General features: G+C 40.1%; 1 protein-coding gene across 1 annotated transcript in view; it reads left to right on the forward strand.

Annotated features, from left to right (window-relative positions):
* LOC149800362 (uncharacterized) overlaps nucleotides 1-26,655 on the forward strand; it is a 176,357-nt gene that overhangs the window by 102,451 nt on the left and 47,251 nt on the right. The window contains exon 26 of the mRNA XM_089958398.1: nucleotides 12-168. Within this exon, the coding sequence (XP_089814524.1) occupies nucleotides 12-168 (157 nt within the window). The remainder of the gene's footprint in view (nucleotides 1-11; nucleotides 169-26,655) is intronic.

The raw sequence follows: 26,655 nt of genomic DNA on the forward strand, positions 1-26,655 counted from the left end.
ACTGCTTACAGCTTCTGAGTAACCTTGGCCAAACTCTGACTGGAACTGCCACCGGTCTGGTGGGAGAACTTGTGTCCACTCTGACCGACGTCCACCACTCAGTACAAGGTGCACTGTCTGGCGCTTTGCAAACTGCTACTGGCCTTTTGCATCCAGAACAACTGATTCGTAAGTTGAAATGAGTTTACTGAACAGCAAACCACACTTTGGAAATCTATTTCTGACTAGATAAAAGTTCACACCAATATTGTAAGAGATGCATTACATTTATACAGCTTCCAATAGAGCATGACTTACATGTGTGGTAATCGTAAAACATAATATGGAAATCATCTAATGTATGATGTTGGAGAAAAATCTTTTTCTCGAATAAGTTTCAAAAGGAGTGAAAAAAAGAAAACTTTGCATTGGAAAATTCGGACCTTATATGTTTTAAATAGTCCATGACGGAAATAAAAAAAATATTTAGTCTCTTATTTCATGGTCATTATAATAACTTTATTTCAAAGATAATAATAATAATAATAATAATAATAATAATAATAATAATAATAATAATAATAACAACAATAACGAGGACTTTGTATAGAGCCTAATCTTTAGAAACTCTAAGCGCTTTACAACATTAGACAACACCTATAAGATAAAAAGCATAATAATATTATTACAAAAACAAACACCATGAAATTAGAAAAACATAAAAAATATAAAAAAACATGCTGAGAATATTTCAGGTAGGAAACGATGCGTATGTATTGTATACAATTAAGTAAATGAGTAAACTTGCTTTTCTGCACTGTCAGGTATAAAGTCACGGTTTCTTTGTTTCTTTGCAGCCGGATCTACAGGAGCAAGAAAGTAATGAACACATCATTTAATATAGTTTTCAATAAAGTCATATAATACTGACAATAGCTCTTTTTCTTGTTCTTGAAATAAACTATGAATATATTAATCAATCTGGTCAGGCATAATGCCATCTCATGGGCTGGCCTGCGGTAGTCAAGAACTTAAGCAATTGCAAATGTGAGACATGGATTATCAGACATTTTCATTTAGAAGCGTGGGTTTAAGATGTATAAGAAAAGTAAATGCTAATTATTTTAACTTGAATTTAAGAATATAACAAAATTTTGAATCTGTGGTCTTCTGCGATGTCAGAAAAGTTCAATTCCGGTTCAAAGTATATGTTAGATATTCCCTCCGGCAAGTCATGAAAATCGATTAATGGAGAGAGCAACTATGTTGCTTCGGTGGTTAGCGTGCCCAAATTGTGACTAAATGGGTGCTGGTTTAAATCCTACAGTTGGATCGTAAAAGTTGACCACCATGGTGCGTCCTCATGCAAGGTATTTTACTCAAACCAAGCCAATTAAAGTTTCTTGGCCTACGGTCTCTGTTGGAGTAAATTTGATCGGTCCATCTGTTGCAATATTTTCTTCTAATTTACATGATTTAAAATGAATACATTAGAATCCGTTATTTTCTTTATATAGCATAATTTTATTCATGAAATTCCTGAATGCCAGGATATGCATGTACATGTGTATGTATCAGTGTGTCTTGAATTACATGCAAGAAAGAATCGTCAAAACAAACTTTCTTGTACATTTGGGTCTTGAGTCAGCCCCATAAATAAAAGACTATGTTACTCATATTTGATTTACATTGTTTGTTGCTTTTCTCCATGATTATATGTTATTTTGTAATTGACCTTTGGACAAAATCAAGATAATGGCCTACCCGACCAGTGACAATTATTTGTACATAACATATTACATAGCTAATATTTATCTGGAATTATTGATTCAATATTCAGATCATTATAAATAGAAGTAAACATGTTTACTTCAATCTGAATGTAGGATATTAGTTTATCGCTTGAAAATTCCTAAACTTGTTGACAACTTTGAAGTATTAAGGAAAAGACGGACTTACATCCTGGTTCTATTATTGTGTCTTAGCTTTTTATATCAATCTTGTTTATTTGAAATATTACTCATGCCTGCCTTAACATCCGAAGCGAAATGATTTTTTTTTTGTATTCAGTTTTTAATTTTGACGCATTTATTTATTTAAATTATTCGCTGGAATTACACAATGTCCATTAATGCTTTTTTGACTAAATAATTACTTTGGAATGTTATAGCGAATTCATTCAAAGACATTCTGAATTGTATTATGCTGATACATCATAAGACTTTTACCACATCGACTCATTCCAGGACATTGGCACATTAGGACATTTGAGATTACAGGCACATCGACATATTGAATATTGGAATTTATTTGGAAAATCCACCGGAATTCAATTGGAACTTTTAGTCTTTTAATTGAACATTTTCAACTATTTAGAATTAATTCACAAAATTGTAAGTTCTTTTTAAATTTCACTTTATATTTTAGGGAAACAAATTATTTGTTGAATTTTACAAAACTTGCTTGATTTCGCGCTTTTCTTTTGCGTAGTTTAATACCATTGAGTCGAAACAATTGCCAGATCGATAGGCATTTGTAAGAGTTACGTTTCATGTGTTTAGATATTGCAGTACTTCATATTCTGATTATGTCGATATCACTGAAGCCACATCTTAATCAAACAGCATAGTTCAATATTAGATGGAAACCACAAGCATGGACGAAGTTTGGATATATACATACATTACACACAAATCTGGATGCCGAAATTTGTCCCAGAGCGTCAAAGCTCGCTTACGCACCAAAATGGTTTAATCGAGATGTTGTGAAAAGAGCTTAGAGAGAACAGTTCAAAGTACTCGTGTCATCGTAACCGTGGTTTTTAAGGATTTTTTTACAGGACCAAGAATGCATTTGCTAAAACGAGTGTTGATTTGACCCTGTACCGATTACATCTTAGTTATCTTGTTTAATATCATAGAAAACAACATTTCATGTTTGCGCTTTTATTCATCTTACGGGACAACGATGTGAATTGTGATCCATAAATGAATGTAAAGATCTTTCATCACGGGATTCAGCAACCATTTGATTGCTGAGCGTGCACACTATAAATAGAATAATCTGAACGGAACACTCACACGGAATTCTGTCCTAACCTATTCAGCTTTTCTGTTTTCTTCCACCAAAGCTACTGAGAATGTCAAATAAGTCTGATTTTTTATAATGTTTCTGGTGCCTAATATATTTTGAAACAAATGCAAGCTATATATAAGATCTAATTTTAACCTTATAATGCGAAAACATGAATGTGAATGGGGGTTGAGGTTGGAGAGTTGTAAAATAATGGAAATTAAAAATATTTACGGAAACTAAATATTGATATGCAAGTGTACAAATCCAAAGAATATTTGCCGCTAAATTCAGGATTTGTTCTATCCTCTATTTGTCATGGGTTCTGAATTGTAAACGCTTGCATTCTAATATTACGATGAACTATTTAAGTAATTATAGACTTTATTTAAATAAATCTACTGTATTCAGCATTCAAAAATACTTATTAAATCATTTGCGAGTTACATTTTTTCAGATAGAATATAAATTTGCTTATTTTCGGAAGTTCGTACACGGGTCGTGTCCTGATATAACGGCTGCGTGACGTAAAAATGGGAATCTAAAAATTAGGTACAGGTTTAGATACCGATCGTTTATTGTGTTTCTATATTGTTGACATTATTTGCATCTGTAATATAAATTATTGTTTGTAAAGACATATCCGATTACAATAAGATATTTATCAATAACGATGAAAAAAATAGAAAATAAATATTGTCTATCTTTTTATATATAAAAAATTTTTTCAAGTTATTACGGTTAAATTTTAAACAAACAGAAGAACTGTTGATTTTTAAAATCAAAAGTTTTTTTTCTTCCTTTTTTAAACTACTTTGGTGAAGAATTTCAACCAATATAGTTTTCTATTGGATTAAGTATTTGTTCTTGTATGATATAAAAAGAATATGTTATATTAGGCCCTTTTTACATTGCCTTTTCTGTCTAGACGGTAAAGAAAACTGTTAACAGCGGCCCTGGATTTAACAACTAACTCTCGTTCATAGCTACCTACGTTGAGGCAATTACGACATTGTTTAAATTGGACATGTCTTTTCTCGAATAATTCTAAATCAGCATGAACTGTCACATTGGCAGCTTCAAGGTCACTACTACTGATAAAACCTCGAATGTATACCGAAGGCTGCCATTAATTAATGTTTACCTCTCGGTCCGTCCTGCCGCCAATCCTCTCGTTGAAATGTTAAGGTCATCTGAATAGATTAAGGTGTCTTTTTAGAGGACATTTCTGACGACCTTGTATGATTGTCATGTACACTACTGCTCCGACTTACATACAGACATTTTTTGTCTGGCAGAAATATCCCATGCTGTCTCTTGCATCAGAAATAGACGAAGATATTCTAATTGTCAACATGGGATAAATCATTAATTTCCAAAACTGTAAATAAAGAAATGTTTTATTTGATCAGTAAAATATGGTACATTATATCGTACAAAGAAATAAAAAATGTCATATGTCGATGATCAGTTTTAATCAAGCGTGCTACTTAATTCGCCCGTCTGTTAATTTTCCTTCCATCTTGCTTTTTTGTGTTTGTTTCGTCCTTTCATAATTCCTGGTAGAGATCCTGGAAAGAATTTCAACAAATTTAACGTTTTACCTGGGTCATACATTAAATCTTTTCTTCCTTTGCGTATTCATTATACTGAGGAAATGGTTTGATTTATGTAGAAGAAGTGAATCCCGTGTAAGCACTGGTACCAACCAAAATGATGACGATATAATATTTTAGAAAGAGGATGGTGGCCATAATTTGTATCACTGTTTTGAAGACAGTGAGCTATAAATATTATGATTTAAACACTTCAGAAGAGATGTAGAAAAATTAATTGCCCAGGATTTGATGAAGTTGATATTTACACAAACGTTTTGTTAGTTTACATACCATATCAAGGCATCAGCTGTCAAAGCAATAAGAAGGAACAATAGCCTATATTCAACCGCCATAGACGAAAGAAAGTCAACTATATTAGAAGTTGCGAAAGTTTAGAGGCTTATCAATATTTAACTTCCTATATTAAGATGCCAAAGTAGAAATGGAATTACATCATAATAACGATTCCGTCAATAAATTAATTATGATTTGCTGGAAAAAAACTGTACAATTTGCACACAAAATCTCGGACTATATTTTAAATGTTATAAAGATATTCTACAGCTTTTTTGTTTTGTTATTTTTTTAGCATTTGTCCTGTTAAAAGTTTACTTTATTTATATCTTTAATCAACATCTAAATCCAGAATTATAAAATGGCACGATTCGGTTCATTTTTGAGTCTCATTATCTTTCAGTCCTTTGTAAATCTTCTGATGTTACTTTTCTAACATCATTTAAAATCACTAATTTTAAGAAAATATTCAGATCAGTACTTGTCTTGTTACATCAGTACTTGTCTTGTTACATCAGAACTTGTCTTGTTACATCAGTACTTGTCTTGTTACATCAGAACTTGTCTTGGTACATCAGTACTTGTCTTGTTACATCAGCACTTGTCTTGTTACATCAGAACTTGTCTTGTTACATCAGTACTTGTCTTGTTACATCAGAACTTGTCTTGTTACATCAGTACTTGTCTTGTTACATCAGTACTTGTCTTGTTACATCAGAACTTTTCTTGGTACATCAGTACTTGTCTTGTTACATCAGTACTTGTCTTGTTACATCAGAACTTGTCTTGTTACATCAGAACTTGTCTTGTTACATCAGTACTTGTCTTGTTACATCAGTACTTGTCTTATCAGTACTTGTCTTGTTACATCAGGGACTTGCCTTGTTACATAAAAACGCCACAAATTTGATTGATGACCGGAGTCATTGATATGTAAATTTATTTCATTTCCTGATGAAAGACGAAAGTTGTTGAATGTAGCGAGTATCGTCTCCATTTTTGGAATGACCGATTATAGTTTTGCTCATAACATTACACCTCAAACAGTGATGAAAGAGTTATATATATCATTGAGAATTCATTTATCAGCAACTAAGTGATTGGATAGAACAGAACAATATATTTTCCGGCCAGCGTTTTTGGTGAGTAGTGGAAGCGATGATAAGACAACATGTATGATCCCAAGGGTACAATTTTATCGGGAAACAACGAAATATAACAGATTGCAGTCTAGGTAATATGAAATTACACTATATGCATATACCAAAAAGTGTCACTCATTCCAATTCCCTTTATTTAAAATAGCTCATACTTTATTTTTTCATTAATAATAGCCAATGCATCCTATGAATCCGTTTGACACGAACTAAAAACTGGTTTGGAAAAGAATTTGAGGAGTTCATATTGTAATACAATTAAATATAACCCAATATAAATTATTTAGCAACACATAAAAAATGGTTAGATCACAATCCCTGAATTAAAACCCTTAATCAGAAGCATACAAATCTATCGTAGTGAATGTAAAGTCAGAAGCATACAAATCTATCGTAGGGAATGTAAAGTCAGAAGCATACAAATCTATCGTAGGGAATGTAAACCTTATCTTAAATATGCGTTCGGGAATTATATCAACGAGGCAGCATGTGGGAGAAACGGGGTTCCCGTAGACATGGCTCTCAACGTGGAATTTACTATTCCTGGTGTTTTAACCAAGGCAGACTATGTACCATCTATTGCATCACAACCGTGATTTGACAACGGTGCATGTGTACTCTTAACCTATTTGGACATAGAACACAATTAATTTTACTATATGTTCTCTACATTTGTTTCTCAGTACTGACCATTCCACTGAGTGACAATCAATACAAATCATATGTTAATCTAAAATACCTTCAAAGATGACTTCACGGTGAAGTTCTCGTCAAAAGTTGACCTGCTCTTTTTTGAGATGCTGGACTGTCAACAAAGAAACATGTAACCAGAACACAGATTTCACTTCCGGATCATCACCAAGGCCTTATTACTCACTGTACACTGTCCCCGAAATACACACACACAACAACACCCTGAGCTCATATTCTGAAGAATAAACAATTACCTTTAAATCCGTACCAAAAAAAACAAATAAAACTCTTCTATTACAACCAAAATGAGAGAGAAAAACATGTTCTAAAAATAGACTAGAACTACACTTGTGGGTACTGAACTGGAATTATTAATTGTGACCCGATTCCATTTATACAGGAAGATGGTCAACAATGGTTATGCACAAATTCTTGATAAGTTTGAAAAATACCCCCAAGAAGGTTCAGGATAGATGCTTTCCAGATTTGTACAAGTTCAGGTTCATATTTCGCCGTACATGCCGTTTCGCAGGTCAAATTATACCCAACACCATCCTGATTTCCACCGCGAACAGTAATAAATGTGAAACACGACAACATGAATTGGTGATCTTATCCGCGAAACATCCTGCGAGCGATCATATAGACCTGGCACGGAAATACCAACAGCACTCAGGTGAACTCAAGTCTGGTAACATAGAGTTTCATGAACATGATTCTGAGACCATACTCAAAACTTTTGAATGAATGAACCTTGATATCGTTGTTAATGTGTTTACTCAAGACAAAACCATAACGGTATATACATTTATGAATTGATCTGTTTTTGTTGAGTAACATGTACAGTTCGGTAGTGATATGCGTACGCTTTTCACGGCGAATCATTGCTGGAATCTTTCAGTGGTTCCAACAACGAAACAGTGATTGCTCACTGCATATCACTGGAATGTACTCAGGCGCCGAACATGGTAAATGCAACCTATAGTTTCGAGCTGGCCCACGCAAAATAAAAATTTCGGTTGTGATTCACAAGCTGCGTGGGTATGATGGCCACTTGATAATTGCAGGCATCACAGCAGTATAAAATGCAAACAAATTCTTCATTCCCATTAATTTGGAAAAATTCATTAGGTTTTAACTTTTAGTTTATCGACTCACTGCAGTTCCTGAATTCGGGCCTAGACAAATCATAAGCAACCTTGCAGAAGAAAGTCACTATCGCTTTAAAATTACTCACCAATACGGTAGCACTGATGATGAAAAGTTGCTCAAGAGAAAAGAAATTTACTCGTATGTTACGATAAATGGTAATACAAATGAGTGAAAACCAATACGTTTGGTAACATTAAACAAGCAATTTATTTCCCTAGAATACAATATGAAAATTTAAAAAGAACTTGTCAATGATATCTAAATAGTCAAAAAGGATACAGTATTCCGATTGAACTCCAGTGGTGCTGCGAATGAATTAGCAGTATATGGGGCCACCCTAGCGACAATGGGAATTTAACATGGAGAAAAACCCTGGGTCACTCTAGCGACAAGGGGAATTGAACATGGAAATTGAACATGGGAATGTCACCTGGGGATCAGTGGGAATTAAACATTGGTAACGTCATAGGTTTATAGGGTCAAAACCTTTTATAGGGTGAAATGTATTTGTAGGGACAAAGGGTTGATAGGGACAAACATAGACATACAGAAACAAACAAATACACATTGAAACACACAGAAAAGAGGACAGAAATATTCTAAAGAAAGACTCACAGATAGAATAGAGACTCGATAAAGAAAAGTCTGTTGTATGGGTTCAAAACATTTATTCAAGTACATATATACATGGGCTCTCTGGCCTGTGCTTTGGTCTAAGCACTATCCATTAAATACATAAACATTTGAACATAAAAGAAACATATTTACGAGTTGTTTAGTTATTGACTCTAGTAAACTAATGTTTAAAATTAACGTTCACTCCTTTCTAAAATCACTTCATATGCAACGAATTTACATTAAATGTTCGTTTATAAGAAAAAGTTAAAACAAAACAAGTAACAAACAATCAAATAAGAGAAAGTTCGTGTTTGTCTCTCTATCCGTTACACACGTTGTTTAAAATCTGGTCAGCTACCACTTGTGTCCCAGCATAGATGTTTCCGATCTCGTATTCCCTGTCAGTCGTAAATCTGCTGTTACGTCCATCGTGCTAGGTACACTTATCGGTAAGCAGATCAAGAGCAGTGATCGTCTTCTTCCCATGGAGGTACAACATATGCCATATGAATAGTCACTTTTCCATCGGTGATGTCAAATTTTTCTCTCACCGACCGCACGTCTTCAATAGCCCTCAAAAGTTTGGAAGAAGTTATTTCTGCAGGTGTGCTAAATCCGAGACATACAGGCGAGTTCAAACTGTCGTGATACATAGATAGGCTCAAACGACCTCGATCTTTGACTTGGCAATGACATTTGAGTTCCTCTAACAGTGAGTCAAGTAGATCCGTAATGAAACCTGATACTTCCTCGGCTGGAACGTCAGACGCGAAGTCTTTAAATTTCACCGTGTAGGTGTAAGTTGTCGTTCTAAATTTTCTCGAGGTCGCTGTCTGGGTCATTTGGATGCTGAAATACTCCTTTAGGTCTACTGAATCCTTTCCCTTCTTGAACGCACTTTGCTGTGACGGTATGGTGGTGAAAGAGGTCAATGATGTTTGTTCCTTCTCTTTTTTTCTTCTGCGTAGAGTTATTCATCTTTCTCGTAGCTTGTCCTCGCAATGAAGTGTCGTTCTTGGAAGTCGTCCCTTTTTATACTGGGTGATATCAGCATGTCCATAAGGTAAAGTTTTGTGGTCTGGAAGTTTCACTGGTTGCACGTAGTTTGTCATGGCATTAGTACATAACAACTAAGATGTGGTATTGCATTGGTGATGTGATCGTGAGGCATAGAATCACACCCGAGTTTCTCGTTGGACTTGAGTCTTACGCTCTATACTTGCTGTTTGAAAGGATTCATTTTTGTCGATTGGTCTTGGTAGTGACAATGAACTATTGGTCTTGAACGTTGTCCCTTTTTATATGCTGACCAATATCGATGTGACCGTACGGCAACGTAAAGTGATTGGGAAGTCTCATTCGCTTCTAGTACACGATTTGATAGATTTTTTCCAGGGGTCGACTGACGATGTGGTGAGTGGGTAAACGTACAATCTTGTTCGGTTGGTGAGTGGTCACTTTAAAGTTTCCATCCTCTCCCGATTGCAAGGCTTCTTTCAATACCCCAAATTTGACCACTCGACTGGTACGATAATTCAGAGTCAGTCCTTTCACTTTGCACTCCGTGTGCACTTCTCCTTGTTTGTCCCGGTATTGGTAGCCGTAATTTTTAGGACCGCCACTCGCGAAACTTAGAATCTTGTCGTCGGGGTGTTCGTCTGTCCAGGCTCCTAAACGGTTTTCTTCGATGTTAGGGTGTTGCTGACCCGGTCGATCGATGTAGATGCAACTGTCCGTGTCAAAGTACAGGACGCGTTCCCCTAACAGTTCTAAAGCTTCGTACAATTTTAAGCGAGCATGAGCTGTCACGTAAGCCGCAATGATGACATTTCCAAAAGGGTCGTCTTGTACAAAGTCCAAATCTTCTTCGTAATTGACCAAGATCAAATTCTCTCGAACGATGTCCACGTGTTTCATGTATTTGGTTTTGTCGTGAATCATCTGGAAGTAGCGGGAAGGTTCTGTCAAATATTTCGTCTTGGGTAAACACGGTCGTTGTGCCATTTTACCCCACAAGCAATTTAACATCACTTTGGCAGACGATCGCCTGCCTTCGTTTTTCTCGATGTGGTCTAAAGAGATGCCTTCTTGTTCATAGTATTTCTCTTTGAATTGTATTTGGTCTTCGGGAGTGTGACACCAGGAAGGATAGCCGCTGGCTTCTTGTTTCAGTTTCAAAAAGGCATCCACGTAGTCAGCGAAAATGCCTTTCTGACTGGGATCACCCTTGTGGTATTGTTGTGTCTTGGGAAAGTGGCAAATTTCGTACACTTCTAACAGTTGGTATCCCATGTCCAGAGCTTTGAACAATTCTACGCTGACCCAGGTTCCCGTCAAGGCACGTTCTTCCTGGGTGTGCTGACAAGGTTGGTCTTGGTTGCACGTTTCGGCACAAGTACGGCACAATGGAAACATCAGTTTGCCTTGACAATGGTGAGGTAAGACGGGATGGTATAGGTTCGTGGGAGGCAAAACTTTACACTTGATCAAGCCTTCGTATTGTCGAATGTTTTTCAGGTCGATGTGTTCCGTTAACAATTGCGGGTGCCCTACAGGAAAGCGACAATATTTGCACACGTAGGGATACAGCGAACACGCGTCCAAGTATTTGATTTCTTCTCTTTTCTCTTCGTCGGCTTGGTACAGCAAACAGGTGGCATTGGTCCTTCCTCCGTACAAACTATCCCTCGGGTTCAGCGGGTCCATGAACTAGTAACTTTCCACGAGGCGTTTAAACTCGGGATCGGTTTTCATACGGTGATCGTACTCGTGTTCCCACATTTCCACCACTTGGTATCCTTCCTGTTCCAACTTTAGGCGCCGCTGACAAGTGTCCTGGTACAAGTCTTCCATGGTTCGTTGTAAAAACTGATTTTTAGTGCTACGATCAGGGTAACAGACGGGACATCCGTGAAATAAGCAACCGTTAAACTCGTACACGATCTTTGGGTTTTCTAAGTCGCAGCCATCTACCGAATACGTTCCGATGGTCTTTTCACCCCCTCCGTGACGGGCATGCTGAATCCATTTGTTTTCCTTGTCGCACAAGTAATGTAACCAACGTAGGGCTTTGACCGAGTATTGACGTTTGACAAAGTTGGTCGTTTGAGGGCTGATGACAGCCACGGTGTTTTCAGGCATGAATCGTTGTCGATACACTAAGGAACACGCTTTGGCAATGGTGCAAGCTTCTTTCAAAGGATCGACCCCTCCGTGTTCCATGAACAGTTCTCGAAATTTTCAACAGCAACGTCGTAAAATGTCCACGTCGGAACGACAATACTTTAGCATTTCTTCCTGAAAGTCGAAAGGGTCCGAGGCGTGAGCCTGGTACCAAGCGTAGAAAGCTTCTCGTTGTTCGGTACGCATGTTGTCGGGGTCGTAATAGTGAGCCTCAGGTAAATGGGGTAGAACGGCGTGTTGATTGGCTTCCGTATTGAAAAAGTGTGGAAAGGACCCTTTAGCCATTTCTGTCATTCCAAACGTTTTAGGCATTCGACTCAAAGGCATGGCCAAATAGCTCATCGAATCTTTAAACTGTACTTGTCCCACTTGCATGAAAATGATTTTGGCTCCGTTCAAAGTCACTTTAGGACGTTCGGTGCCATGTTCCGTATAGTATCTGAGAAGAAACTGTCCATCGTATCCGGAGAAATTGTCAGCCATCACCGTGGCATGACGATGACAATCTCCGTAACGTTCGATGTCCTCTTGGCTCCACGTCTTGTCGATGGGGTCTAAGACCCATCGAGCGAAATCGGCTAGCGTGTTCGGTCCCCGAAAGATTTTTTCACGTCCTCTAGGAATCTTGCTGCAGTGAGGGCAATGACTGAAGATAGGTTCTTGAATGCACTTCTCGCACGCTCGATGAGCCACGCAGAAATTAGGAATGTGAATGCCAGTCTCTTGCATGCATTCGAAATCGAAAAAGATGAAATTGCTTTTCTTCTTGTGACCATCCTCTTCCTCTGGTTGGGGTTGGTATTTTTGCACGTAGCATTTTTGTTTCAAGTCCACGAAATGATGACAAATGTGACATTTTTTTTTCTGAACATACGTGTGCCTTGGTACTATTGGTACGTATGCCTTGTCCACACGTAGGGCACAATCTCAGCAGTTGACAAACACATTTCTGCTGTGAACCTTGCGTCTTCAGATGTTGTTGGTAACAGGCAGGGCTGATAAACGTGCGCAGACAAGCAGGACAATGCAATGGTTTTTGCCCTTCGCTCAGACAGGGTGGAGAGATCAAACATCCTCGGCATTTCGATCCACAATATTTGTGTTGCTCTCGATTATTATAACCACGGTCACATTTCTCACAGTAATATCTGTATCCCAGGAATCCGGGGATGGCGGTAATGGTATCGAAATGTTCATCGTGATAATAGACATGAATGTATTTTCCGTCCTTAAAGTCTTGGCCTCGAAACAAAAGAGGTCCGCGCACTTCTTGAGGGTGCACTTTCAAGGTGTATCGTGGAGCTAGGGCATCTTGCAATTTTTGCATCTCAGGAATGCCACAGGGTGTGTCTTTGGACAGTCCGGCTTGTTGTAACAGGAGTTCTGCTTCATTTCGTTGTTTGGCTCGATCGGATCGTTGAATAGTTTTCCAGGTTCTTTTCCATTCTACCGTGTCGTTCTTGTTGGCATAGGTTCGTCCCACCACAATGGCACGGGCTAAACACATCTGGTCTTGAGGGTTGTTAATTTCGACGAGACTTGTTTTGGTGTTGCGAAGGTCGTCCACCAATAAGACCTTTTTGCGTCCAGTCCCTTGAGGAGGAGAGACGTGGGCCATTTTCAGTGTGGCTTTACCATCGGTGATGTCAAACTGATCATTAGATTGTTGTACGTGTTGAATCTTGTCCATGACTTTGGAAGGGGTTAGTTCTGCGGGTCTGCTAAACTCGATCCAAACAGGGGATTTCAAGCTGTCGTGATCTATGGATAGTGTCAAGCGATCATCTTCTTTGGGTTGACATTGTCGCTTTAGTGTGGTGAGCAAAGAATCCCACATCTCGGTGATAAACCCTTCTGCTTTCTCCAATGGTACGTCGGACTTGAAATCTTTAAACTTCACCGTGTAGGTGTAAGTCGTGGTTCTAAATTTTCTAGAGGGTCGCTTTTCCGTCTCTCGAATGTGATAGTACTTTTCAGGGTTAAATGGTGGACTTTGGTTTGGAGTGGGCTCTCTATGTCTGGTCGCAGACGTGGAAGGTGTTGGTTCAGGTTTGCTCATGTCTTCGTTTTGAGCGAACACTTCTTTTCGTGTGTGAGGCGATACGTCACTTCGCTGCCTCTTACGTTCTTCTTCTCTCTCACTGAAATCGTGCGATCGTTTCATCTCGATTGCTGATTCAGAAATGATTTAACCAAGTTCATTCTGTCCATATATACCCTCTCTACCTCTTGTTGTCACAATGACTTGGTATATTTCACAAGGGCAAGTGAAAGCCAAGCATATAGGAGCCCAACGACAGCGGTGCGTCTTAAACACCTCATGCATCTTGATGACCCTTCGATTCAAACCCTACCACGAAAGAAAAAAGTTGCAAGAAAAAAACCCAGACAGTTGGTGTCTTCAAGAGAGCTATAGACGCCGGCACTGTGTTGCTGGGACACGTACGTACTCCAGAAAACTACGCCACTCGACAACGTTGTCTCCTTCTCTCAGTCACTTCTACTTTGTCGCTGAATACATTCTACCAACCCTGTTTTAACACACGTTTCTTCATCTGATATTTTTAAAAAATATACTAAACGCATTTTTAAAAGAACTACCCTTTTTCGACAGCAGTGACGGCGTCTCCTCCTGCTGTTACCACTGTTGCTGCACAAAGATGATCTTTCCTTAAGATCAAAATATGAGACAGAGCAAGTAAGTTGTGAAGTTGAGCGGAGGTGTCTAAACAACAATTGTCAAGCCCCTATGTTTCACTTCTGTTTGTGATAATAACTTGTGATACTTCACATTTTCTAAAGTGGAAATCTTTACAAACCGTACAAAAGTTATATGACTTTGGCTTCTGACAGTTGTACAGACTCTTCACTTTATAAGTGTCACGAAAAAATAGTGTATCCAAGTTTTACCATTTTCCAAAACACCCACACACTTGCAACGTGACCAGAATCTGTACTTCTTTATTTGTGGATATCCAACAGACCCGTCCCAGCATATATAGCTGGTTAAGAACTGTAGGAATATCACCTCATTTTTTCAGAAATATCAAAGCTTTTATGTGTATCTTCCCTGTTCCACCCTTTATTAGTGCTTAGGTATATTCCCTAAAAAACACAAACAATTTGGAACAAAGTTAAATTTTGAATTAAGGTTTCTCTCTGTTTATACATTTTTTTTTCAAGTTGTTGGTACATGGCATATGACATCCAAATACTTTCTCAAACTGAGAGGCATTTCTACACATGTCATTGCCTTTGTTAAATTCGGTTTTGTTGGTTAGTCATTAATAGATAGTGCTTAGACCAAAGCACAGGCCAGAGAGCCCATGTATATATGTACTTGAATAAATGTTTTGAACCCATACAACAGACTTTTCTTTATCGAGTCTCTATTCTATCTGTGAGTCTTTCTTTAGAATATTTCTGTCCTCTTTTCTGTGTGTTTCAATGTGTATTTGTTTGTTTCTGTATGTCTATGTTTGTCCCTATCAACCCTTTGTCCCTACAAATACATTTCACCCTATAAAAGGTTTTGACCCTATAAACTTATGACGTTACCAATGTTTAATTCCCACTGATCCCCAGGTGACATTCCCATGTTCAATTTCCATGTTCAATTCCCCTTGTCGCTAGAGTGACCCAGGGTTTTTCTCCATGTTAAATTTCCCTTGTCGCTAGAGTGGCCCAAGGGGTTCTGTAATGCTAATTCCCATTGTCGCTAGGGTGGCCCCATATACTGCTTGAATTCCAATCTTGAATGTGCTGATCTACCAATAAACTTGAATAATGTTGATGTGCTTACAGTCTTGATGTATCACAATTATATCCCAAAATAGTGATTTAATCCGAAAGAGATCAATGAGCACTATGTAATTCAGTGAGCAATTTAAATGTATAAATCCTCTAAAATAAAAATGTAACAGAACTAAAAAGTGGATTCTACTTCAGAGGTTATAATAGGAGTGAGCCATTCTAGTGTAATCCATGTAAAAATGTCTACCTACAAGTAATAATTAACTATATAATCTTCAACCTTATACGAAAATTAGTTGTTAGGCCTAACTCCTAACCTCACTTATGGACAAAGATGGATCACATAATATTAATTAAACATACATAAGAGTACGAGTATATGACATACTTGGAGAGGTTTGCCGAACCTCGGCTGAACCGATCGAGGATTTTTTATTCGTCATTGTCCCGTGAAGGCATTTCTGACAATTACTACGAGCACGCGAAAAATGAATGGTGTGATTCGGTTGCTAAAACCTAGGTGATTACAATGATTTTTCCCAGGGAACAGATGTGCTTCTGCTCTCAGATGTGTTTGAGGCGGTTAGCAACATACCATGCTCATTACTTAAAATCCAAAGGAAAGGCTTGGGACGCATTACTGTCGAACGCTGCGTAGAGTTGGCCCTTGTCACGGACAGCTTCCAAGATTTGGTTATCGAAAGATGCATATACGGCGGGTTTTCCATGTTAAGTAACCGCTACACTCGAGGCAAGAATCCGTTAGTGGTTGGATACAAAGCGGCTATACCGAAAAGTTACATAATGCATCTGGACATGAACAACCTGTATAAATAAGTCAAGACCCCCTTGGTTCGCTCGAGCGAGGTTGACCAAACAAGTGCAGTCGCAGATTTACCTACCCGCACAAAGAAAGTTTTCCCTTGAGTGATTTGTTGTGCGGACAACAAAGAAGTTCACTACGCTGATTTCTTGTTTCTCCCACATGAATGAATAAGTGCACGTACATACAGATTAGCACTAATCGTCGCGGGTGCTGCTAGCAGATAAACGAAGCCGAGCTGTTTGCGTTTAAAGATTCAATATGTGTCGCAGACGCGTTCAAATGTATTCAAGCACTTGGACTTCTAACATGGCCGCATATGGACCTTCGACGGATCTAGCATATGTATCTGGTCAGTTTAAGTTTTAATTTATTACTACGTACGGTAACAGTAGTGAATGGGGACACCCTAGGGACAAGGGGATTTTAATGTTAAATAGGGGTATATCCACTCTGGGGACAATGGAAATTTAACATGGGAAACAATATCCACTCTGGGGACAATGGAAATTTAACATGGGAAAAAAAAAGACATCCACTCTGGGGACAAGGGAATTTAACATGGGAGAAAGGAAATATCCACTCTAGGGACAAATGCATTGGAACAATGGGAGAAAAAAAATATCCATTCTAGGGACAAAGGCAATTGAACATGGGATTTTTTTTTATTTTTTTTTTAAAAAATTAAAAAATAAAAAATAAAAAAAGGGGTAGGCATTGGAAAGTCAATCTCTTTTCGAGAAATGTGGGTGGCCCTGAAAAGGGCCTTTGGTTTCTTCTTCTTCTCCTTCTTCTAACTCCTCCACTTCTTCCACCAAGTCCTCACTTTTTCCATTATTCCTTTCTTCTTCTTCTTCTTCTTTTCCTCCTCTGTTATCCAGTCAGGATGGCCCATCTCTCTAATTTCTGTTGGATCTTCATCCAGTTGTTATTCAATCTTTCAAACTCTAATTTCTTCATCTTATTCTCTTCTTCCTTTCTCTTTTTGCTCCATTTTTCTTTTGTCTCCATCACTTCTACTTTCATTACCTCTCTAATTAGTTCTTCTGCTTTTATCAACTGGTTACAACCCCACTTTACGTACCACCAGTCAGTCCAATGAAAGCTATTTTCTAGGAAGCTCCTGACTTCTGTGATATGATCCAAGGCTTCCTTTCAAGTACCTACTCTCACGTAAGGTGGGTCAATGAATCCTCTGATTCTTTCTACTTCTTCCTCAATCATTCCCCCATTTGATCTTTTGCTACTCCAAGATTCTTCACATTGTTCAGGCTACCTTCAAATCCTCCTTCCTTATTCAATCTTTCTACTACATAAGTTCCATCCATGATCCAAAAATAGCTATGTCTCAAATCGTTAAATAATTTTGTCACCTCCATCTTCTTTGTTTATTCCTTAGAATGGTTTGAACGACGAATACTGTGGGTTCTTATACTGAAAGCGCGGACGTGATGGAAAACATCCCCCTAAGACATAAAATTGATATTACCTAAATCATAACCAAACAACGCGCGGACGTGAAGGAAAACATCCCTCTACTTTCTCATTTCATATAATCTACTATCCACATAAGTGAAGCAACATTTAACAAACCCCAAATCTACTATTTACACACTCAAATCATTAAAACAAAATCCATAATTTACTATCCACACCATCGTACGTGAGCGGTTACAAAACCCAAACTATACTCTCCACATACGCTAAGAAACAATAAACAAACCCATAATCTACTATTCACACAAACGTATGTGAGCGCTTACAAACACAAGCACACAAACACATACCCTCACACTAGGAAAAAAGAGTCAGTGTTTATATTCACACTACTCTACATTCACACATTGGCAAATCGATTGTTGTTTCTTTTCTAGAGTATTGGGTAGCCCTGAAAAGGGCTGTTTGTTTTTTAACTCCAGATGCACCTATCTAATGCTGGCACCTTCCTGGTCTGGCGCCACGCACACATCTTCTTCCCCAGTCTCCTTTTACCTTTTTTCTTGGGAGTGCAGAGGCGGGATAAGTGGCTTCAGAATCCCAATTTTCTGTCTCTGGGATTCTGAAATTTCTTCTCTCCTTTTCCTCCTCTTCTTTTTTTCTTCTTTCCTCCTCCTCCTCTCTCATCCTTCCCTCTTCGACAATGGCCTCCGCGGCCAGTTCATTTAACAGGCGCCTGGCATATTCCAGGTGCATCTGGAGTTCTAGCAGTTTCACAATTCTGGTGTTCATTCTGATGGTGTTGATCAATCAACAAGGGTAGCTAGACTGCCGAACGAGTTTCAATTTATAGTAAAAGCGCGGACGTGATGGGAAACATCCCCCTAAAAGCATAAAATTGATCTTACCTAGATCATCACCAAACAACACGCGGACCTAAAAGAAACACTCACTCACTTTTTTTATACTACCCATTACTATTCTAAAAAATTTTCATTAATCACTTCAATATACTATTCACATACGCAAAGCAATCAAACCCCAAATATACTCTCCCCACACCTCTAACAGCAAAAAAAAGACATGATCTTAATCTACTATCCACACCAACGTACGTGAGCACTTACAAACACACAATCCTATACACAAACACATACACTCACACTATAAAAAAGAGTCAGTGTTTATATTCACACTACTCTACATACACACATTGGCAAATCGATTGTTATTTCTTTTCTAGAGTATTGGGTAGCCCTGAAAAGGGCTGTTTTTTTGTTTGCTATGGCAATCTTTTAGTTTCTAAGAATGCGACGTCCTCTGAGGATAGACTTTCTGACGATAGGTCTGCTTCTTCGGAAAGAGAAGAACTCTTTGGTGTCGATACGACAATCGACAAAGCCTCTGTCATGTTCAGGTTGCTGCTGCTGCTGCTGTTGTTGTTGCTGTTGCTGCTGTCTCTGAAGTCTGTACTTCTCTGTCCATTCTTCTTTCTCCCTGTTCACGTCTTCTCTGAAGAGCTGTTCTATCAGGTCTTCAGTGACTTTTAACATTCTCACATTCTCTATCTCTTCAGCTTTCGGTATCAGACTGTGTCTGACCCTATGCAAAGTCACGTAGGCTTCCTTTACCTTAGCTAGTTTGGAGCACATCTTCGTAGGAGGATGAGTCGACAATGGATGGTTTGACTGGAAATTGCCCCGGTTCTTAAAGTCAAAGCGCGGACGTGAAGGAAAACATCCCTCCACGGTTTTCGAGCCGGAACGTTCAATGAGTGTCATGAGAGGGATAGTAAGAAGTCAAAGAGCATGAATCAACATTCTTATAGCCAAACAAAAGACAAAGGCATTTTTTTCAAAACACAACATTTTTTATTCAAAATCACTTAACACTAATCAACAACTATAACATTTTTAACAATAATCCAACAATATAACATCAAACATTTTTTTCAAATCTCAAACATTTTTTTCAATTCACACTCTACTTTAAACAGGGCTGACAACGCTGTGAATGAAATTGTGATTTCCACTGTTGGAAGTCATTAGGCCATTGATGGACACTACGTTTGCTAGCTTGAGACAAAAGATAAGCATAATGGTCACAAAACCATCGATCTACTTTCACATCATTTCTAGAAGAAGAACGAGGATCAAAATGAGTCACTAAACGTTCTAAGGAATAGCCCAGGCTGCGATGATGCAGAAAATACACACAGTACTGTCCACACACCAAGGAATCTGTGCCTTGTAATTTCACATTATTGAATCGGGTGGTCTGAGCATTTCTTCTCATAAAGTCAATGATATCGTCTTCCAAAGGGGGCAATCCGTACGAATCGAAATATTCCACACATCCTTCTTGAGGAAAGTAAACGGCTACCCAGTGGGTTCCTGGGAGATGACTGTCGTCCGTGTTGATCACGTAAGCTAGATGGTCTTGAGGTTTGCGATGAGGGAGTTCATCTTTAGCACAGACGACAGGATTCCAAGAAGCCGTATACGAACTGTGGTTCAAAAGGTAATAAAGTTCCCAGGTATCCATTTTTGTGTGGTTTTTCTTCTTCACAGGTAATAATTAGTCATCAATTCGATCCTGACTTTTTGCTTGAAAATGTCTGACAAATAACCGTTTCTTGGTTTCGTTTCCTCACTCTGATTCAGAAGAGCTTCGATACGATGGATCTCTTGAGTGGTTAATGGTGGACAAGAATGTTCACGCAAGTCTTTATACCACTGGTGCAACACGACTTCGTCCGAGATGAGACTCCAAGCTTCGTCCAGATACTCGTTCAATTTTTCTTCTTGACTCAGCATCAGGCATTTATCGTGTTGAATTTGACTGGGATGATCGTTTTGACATCCATAGCAATCTTTTTTGATCAATTCCGTCATTTTTTCGACCAAGTGTTTGGCAAAACAGGAGACTAAATGGGCTTCTTGTTCTGGCCATCTTGACTTCATCATAACTTCGTCGTCTTGGGATTCTTCTTCTTCCACGGTCTCCTCACATTCCATCTCCAAAGTTTCTCCACTAGGTAAAGAGGGATAACAGTCTTCCATAGCTTCTAATAGTCTAGAATGAATTCTCTCAAACTGTTGATTTCTATGGTATTATCGAATTCTGCATACAGGATGACGTTCACTGTCTCTGGCAGAGGATTTGCAAACTGAAGTTCCACACGAATCTGGCCAGATTTTATAGGGTGGAAATGTCCCTCGTCGCTGCCTTGGTCTGGAGTGAAATCGAAAGCCCACAAAGCATAACCTCCTGCATAACCCTCGTACGTAATGCCGTGACTGGTGTTGGTCCCTAACTGTCCGGTGGCTTCGTACAGGGACAAGTACGATCTCAAGTAATTCATCTTTGTGTCACCAAAGTCAGGTTCGAAAGGACGGGTACACAAGGTCTTGCCATCGCGACTGACTTCGATTTTCTTCACGTCGAAGTGTTGAAAGTAGAAAGGATTTTCAGCGAAGGCTCCGTTGAAGGCTCAATTCAAGACCATACCAAGGATTAAACGCTTGGGTAACTGTCCTTGAAACAGATCATCTTCGATCATGGAATGATGGTTACGGGGAATGGTGAACGTTTTTACTTCCACGCGTCGGATGGGATACTTGGCGGTCGTTCTGCTCAACGTCTGACTGATGTCGTTTCCCACTTTAGGTAACACTTCCACGCGTCGTACGTAGAGTTTGGCCTCCTCGATTTTGCTTTTGGCAGAACTATCTGCCAACAAATGGAAAGCCGTACTGCTACGATTCAGTCTCAAGCGAACATTTACCCCGTTCAGCAAATATTTCTCTTGCAACCACATGTCCAAATGCAAACGATCCATCAGTTCTAAACTCTTCTTATTTAAAATTTTGCTTCGTCTTTCCACAAAGCCATCATTGCTTTTATTTAATGTGTTAAACTTCTTCGCTTCGTCAGGTTCCCATAGCACACAGGCATTGAGATGAGTATTCTTGGCATCTATTCCGTACGTCAAGAGAATTTCCAGGTAGGCACGGTAAGGGTAAATATCCATGCTGCTGCTGACCAGTTTCTTATTCAAGTACAAGTCCACTGAGCTGAACAAGGAATGCATGAAATTGTTGACGGGAGCTATATTCTCAGTGTCTTCTACTCCACCATCATCCTTATCTAGAACTTTGACTTTCAAGTACAAGTAACTGCTATTCAGATTGATGTAATCTTCGGGCTGTCCCTTGATTTCAAACTCGATGGGAGCGGAATCGGTCAGTGAGGAGACGGGGTGAAATTCCACCCATTGGGATTCTTGCATGGTCATCATGGTGGGGGGCATGGCAAACAAATCCAGTTCCGACTTGGAACAAGCGCATGACTCTCGGTGCATCATTTTTTTCTCTTTCTCAATAATCGAAAACGTCTAAGTCTCGAACGGTTCTTCTTTTCTTGGTCTTTCTAGCTTTAGAAGTGTGAAGTCTGGTGAAAGGGTGTTTTCTTCGTCGTCTCTTTCTGCCTTGTCCTTGCTGAATGCCTGACTCGGTAGCGTGCAGGGCATTTATAGGTGTTTCTCGTCGGCCCAAAAGGTCTTTACCCGTTTGTAGCAAGACATTTTTGCCTGCCCTCATGAAGGCTTCTTTGGGGTTTTGTTTGTCGATGATGACATTTTGGAGAAATTCTTTGCCTTGTGTCAGTGCCGCATCTTTCAAGGCGTGCAATCCGCGTGTCACCATCGGTTTCAACACCGGGGCCACCGAACGAAAGGCCGATTTTAACATATCTCCTAAACCGTGTCCTCACTGTCGAGCAACCCCTCGGTACACTGGATACATGACTTACGAATCGTGGGAGAACCGTTTTCGAAAATGGAGTTTCACCGTGACTTTTCCTTTGGTGAATGGAATATTTTGTCCCAAATCTCCTTTTATAGCAATGTTGACCGTGTCCAAATACGACTTGCTGACAGGCAAATAATGAGGATGTACAAATTCGCGGTGGACGTGGTAAGTGTTTCCACCTTCCTCGTCAGTGGCCGTGGCAGAATTTACTTTGAAAGGAATGACACGCAGTAACGGCACAGAGGTGTGTCCCACCACGTTGTACTCCACCACATCGGAGTACGTAAACATCAAATTCAGTCCCTGGTTCAGTTCTACCGGGAAACGAAAATACCTTGCAAAATGCCCGTTGTTGTCAATCTCTGCTTTCTCAATTTTTTTGGAGTGCTTATCTGTGACCAAATTGAGGTCTCCACCCAAAATGTCATACAATTCTGGGCAAAATTTAATACGTATACTTCTATCCTCACTTTCAAATTTGATGAGTAGACGGTGAGACAGTTTGTGGTACTCAATGGTGACACGTTTTTTTAGTTCGGTCAGAACTTTGTCAAATGCTGCATAGAATTTGTCAGCGATGGCCTCCACCAGATGCTGACCACTAAAATAATGGCCTGAGTTAATTTTAAAGTGATAAGTGTAAAAAGGAGGAGAAGTGTCACTGCTGATGCGGAGTATTGGGGTCTTGGGAAGTGATTTATGTTGAGAAGTGCTGCATCATGGTTTGCTGCAATGTTGGGTCCAGAATTTCGACGTCAAAAGTGTTTTGAGTTTCAGTGATGTTTTTGATTTGTGCTGGGTAAATCATTTCTACCAAAGCCACTTCACAATGGGCTTCGTGATCTAATGGGATGGCCTGAGGTAATTTGGCCGTGTAACAGCACAACGTGTTGTGGGGAAGCACCTCCGTGGAACTGTCACTGGGTAAGGTTAAGTAAAATTGGTTTTGGTGACTCATAATTCCAGAGTTCTGTGGCTGTCCGAGGGGTTACTGGACGTCAGAGGCGTGTCTCCGCCCAAAATGGGGTTCTGGTTGTGGTTGTTGTTGGAGTGGTGACTGGCACTGGCACTGGACACAAGGTTTCCGTGGTTCCCGTTCGAAGAGAATTTCAGGGAGGGATTGGGAAGCAGGTAACCGATGCAACTGCTCAATAAAATGGTCCACAATTGTTTGTCTCCTTGTTGCAAACTCAAATTGGCAATGGCTGCTCCGATGACACAATACACCACGAAGATTTGGCAGAAAAAGACTATTTGCGTTTTAGGCACACGTTCTCCACACCACACCCACAAGGGTTGTTTTTGTAAATCTTGCACAGAAGAACTGGGTGAAGGAGTGGTCGACGTAGCTGCGTCTGTGTGAAAGGGCATGATGGTCACTTCTTTTAATAGTCGATGACTTGCTAAGCGTCGATCCAAGAATCAAAACTGGGTGGATATCCTTTCCAACGTACTTTGACTTCTTTGACACGTCGTTTGCCCACTTTACGGGTTCTGCGTTCGAGAATGCTTTCGATGTCGTACACGTCGTCTTCTTTTTTGGTGACACGTTGTAACTCGGGCAAATAAAACGTTCCTTTGAGCACTTCTCCGTTCATGTCTTCCAATTTATAGACGGCAGGATGACGGCCATGCACTCGTCCACTGACACGAAACAATTCGGTCGTCCAGTTAGGTAAGTAACCTTTGTCGAAAGTGCGTTTGGTTTTGCCAATGCGCACCCAATCTCCAACGGCCAACACTCCACTTTTCTTGGGGACAGCCCTCGTCGGGGACGTACCAAACAGGCGCTCAAACACCAACACTTCGTTCTCGGGAGTCACTTCTTGCGGGGCACGTCCGATGATTCGATGGTAAGATTGGTTGTACGCTTGCACCAGGTGCGGTAAGATGTCGATGTACTTCAGAGTGTGGTGATGCGTAAAATATTTGCACATGCGTTCTTTCAAAGTGCGTTGAAAACGTTCCACGATGCTGCCTTTGGTTTCAGGATTCTCGGTGGTAAAAAAATGAATGGCACGTTTCTTTAATTCTTTTTGGAAAGCTTGGTTCAGAAATTCGGTATCTTTGTCCGTTTGCCATCGAAGAGGGTGACGACCGCTTTGTTTCAACACCGTTGCAGGGCTCGCACTAACTCGCTGCTCGATTTGGAAGTCAAGGGCACGACCCAGGCAAATTTGGAAAACGCGTCGATGACACAAAACAAATATTTGTAGCCACGATTGTAGCTGGCCAAATGAGAGACATCGGCTAAATCGGCTTGCCATTGATGATCGATGCCTTCCACTCGGGTGCGACTTCTGGCAAACTTGCGTCGAATGGGTTTGTGTAAAGTGTAGGTAGCTTGTTCTTGTAACCATCGTTGCACTTGAGGTAAACGGAGACTTTTCAGTCGAATTTGGGCAGCACGATACAATTTTTGAACTCCTGCGTAACCTGCAGGATGGGAGGGATCGTAGTAAATGCTGGCTAACACCTTCTCCATTTCTTTTGGTGTGTTAATAAGTCACCCACTCTTCGGTGATGCTACTTTGGGTGGGTCGAAAGGGTGGTTTGGAAACGGATTTACGTGTCCGATGGACTACGGGAGTAGAAGTCGAAAGTAGTGGTGGTGGAGGTGGCAATGGAATGGCTTTGGTCTTCTTTTCTTTTTTCACTTCTGGTTTCCCTTCTTTCTTTTTCACTTCTGTCGAAGGAGGAGTGGACATCATCTTTTTAACCCAAGCTTTCATTTCTTCTCGTTGGGGTGTCGGGGACGGGGTCAACAAGGATGCTGCAATCTTACTCGAAATGGGAGCTGCTGACGATGTTTGAAACACTTCTCGCATCTCTTCTTCCTCAGGTCTTCGTGGGGTAGCATCTCTGGTGACCTCTGGGATGGTAGTAGTGGTGGTGGTAGTGATGATGGTGCTGGACTTTTCATCAAGGTCTTAAAATCTTTCAGAGTGGGTACAGCTGTTCCGTCTAAAGCTTTCTAGTGAAAGAGTTGCAGTCGTTGCAAGAGTTGACCGTACTTTTGCGATTTTTCTGTTTCGGACAAATCTTGGCGATCCATCAAGGACTGCAATTCGTGTTGTAACTGGGACATCTAGCTCAAATTGGGATTGGGAGGTAAATGCCGGGTGCGTTGTTCTTGCCACCGATGGTATTCTATCCATCGTTTGTAAGGCACTAAAGCTAGTTTTCGTCCTTCCATGGGGTTGTCAGGGGTCGATTCTGAGATCTTGGGACTTCAGAGGGCCTTTTTATCTTGCTCCCACCAGTCCTCCCAACATGGTTCCCAAGACTCCTTTCAGTAAGGGACCTAACAAGAGGGGTAAAATGCCTCCACGTTGGACCAACATCTTCTTCTTTTGACGAATGGGAATTTTCTTTTGAACCATTTGGCGAAGAACGTGACGATGTTTGCCTAAGCATTGTTTCTGGTGTTTGGACAAAGGGATCATGCCTTTCAAGACGTTCAAATAACATTCGCACACGGTATCGATGACCTCTTTGGAGGCTGGTTGAATGAGTTTTTTTCGTAGAGGTGGAGAAGCTTTGGACAGGACAGATAACATGTCCCCATGTTTGACTAAACGAGGAGGCAGTCCTTTCCTTTTCTTTCCTTGGGGTTGTTTAGAAGAGGGATGTTTTCTTTGAGGGTGACATCTTTGAGTCTTCAGGAGCACCAAAAACACTATACCCCGACTTGGTCACAGGCCTTTCTTATACTGGAACGCGTCGTCACTGGCATGACACGTCGTGAAGGGGTACGCAACGGACTAAATCGAGCCAGTTCTTACTTGGACAAATCCAGTAAACTTTGTAACATGCCCGATCTTTCTTGGACTTTGATTTTGGGAGAAGGTACTTTGTGAGCAGCAGCCACTGCCACTAAATTGGAGGGTCCTGCCACTGGGGAAGTTCTTCTTGGGGTCATCAACGGAGAAGTTCTTGGTGTGATCAACGTCTCCAAGTACTCTTCAGTTCTTGGTGTCATCAACGGAGAAGTGGATGAACGTGAGGCTGCCGAAGACGCAGTCACCGCCGTGGCAGGTCGTGGTTTGCGAGTGTAAGGTTGTGTCCTGGCCGAAGTGTCTCTC

This window comes from Sinohyriopsis cumingii, chromosome 5 (assembly GCF_028554795.1).
Source record: "Sinohyriopsis cumingii isolate HCF-2022 chromosome 5, ASM2855479v2, whole genome shotgun sequence".
In the NCBI taxonomy this organism is placed as follows: Eukaryota; Metazoa; Mollusca; class Bivalvia; order Unionida; family Unionidae; genus Sinohyriopsis; species Sinohyriopsis cumingii.